Source organism: Acanthamoeba castellanii, assembly GCF_000313135.1.
Source record: "Acanthamoeba castellanii str. Neff unplaced genomic scaffold scf7180000084711, whole genome shotgun sequence".
NCBI classification, from domain to species: Eukaryota; Discosea; order Longamoebia; family Acanthamoebidae; genus Acanthamoeba; species Acanthamoeba castellanii.
The window spans coordinates 268805-269933 of NW_004457391.1; the positions used below are offsets into that span (position 1 = coordinate 268805).

Here is a 1129-nt window from a genome sequence, read left to right on the forward strand (position 1 = left end):
GGCAGCGTCATCGTCGCCGTCTTCGCCATCGTCAGCAGGCTTGTTGCTGATGTTGTCGTCGTCTTGGCCGGCCGCGGCGCGCAGGGCCTGGCGGTTGGCCCGCAGGCGCTGCCGCCGCTCGCGCTTCTTCTTGCTCTGGGCGAAAGCGGCGTCGAAGCCAAACTTCTTCGGCGGCTCCGGCTGCGGCGGCAGTTGTGCTTCGGTCCCTTCCAGCTCCTCCTCTCCCATCCTTGGATCTTGGTCCTCGGCTACACGAACAATACAGATCTGAGGATGGCACACTTCGTTCAGATTTCAAGAACGCACAAGCTGCGTACCTGTTGTGCCATTCGAATCGCCAAGAGGGCGAGGCTCACAGGGATTCATCATCTCGCTGGTGGCGGGAATGAGATGACCAATCTCGGCCACTGTGGCGCTGATCTGCTGGATGTCCTCCACTTCCTGCCGTTGCTGTTCGCCCATGATCGACAGCATCTCGTAGATGAATCGAAGCTTCTCATCCTCACTCCACCCGCTCATCTCGGTCTCACGATCTGCCTCCACGGCCCCGCGGCCTCGCCACGTTGGGTCCATCTCGATCTTTGGCCTGAATTGAAATAAACGGCAAAATTCCTGACATACCCGCAAAAAAAAAGAACAATTACGGAATATTCAAAATAGAGATAAAATTCTTTTTCGCCATGGACAGTGCAGGAGGAGATGGAGGGAAGCCCAGCCTGTTCGATTTGTTCGTGAATTCGGCCTCGGGCTTCGCGTCAGATCTGGAAGATGAGGGGGAAAGCAGGACGGCAGGTGCCAGCGGCCGCCCTTCCATCTTGCCGCCACCACGACCCAAGGCCAGCCTGGGTCCGATTGAAGACTCTTCGTCGCGTAGGCTATACTACACAGGCACCATGAACGCTTACGAGCGGCACCAACGCTACATTCACGACTACGTACGCCGCCATCATTTATTTGTAATTGATTATTGATTATTTGTTTTAATTATTTTTATTTCTATCTTTGTAGGTGTTGTACTATGGACGAGGGAAGCTGCCCGCCGTGCCCCAGAAGCCCACAAAGTCGGACGATGACATTCTCAAGCAGCAGTACCGGTACGTGCGTTGTGCATGTGCTGCACATGTGGTCG

At 55.3% G+C, this 1129-nt stretch overlaps 1 protein-coding gene across 1 annotated transcript; it reads right to left on the minus strand.

Annotated features, from left to right (window-relative positions):
- Positions 1–31: 31 nt before the first annotated feature.
- Positions 32–573, minus strand: ACA1_379040 (uncharacterized protein; the record flags this gene model as incomplete). The annotated part of the gene is made up of 2 exons (XM_004337688.1): positions 32–135; positions 318–573. 2 exons carry the CDS (start codon positions 571–573, stop codon positions 32–34), a joined length of 360 nt encoding a protein of 119 aa, XP_004337736.1.
- Between the last annotated feature and the right edge of the window lie 556 nt (positions 574–1129).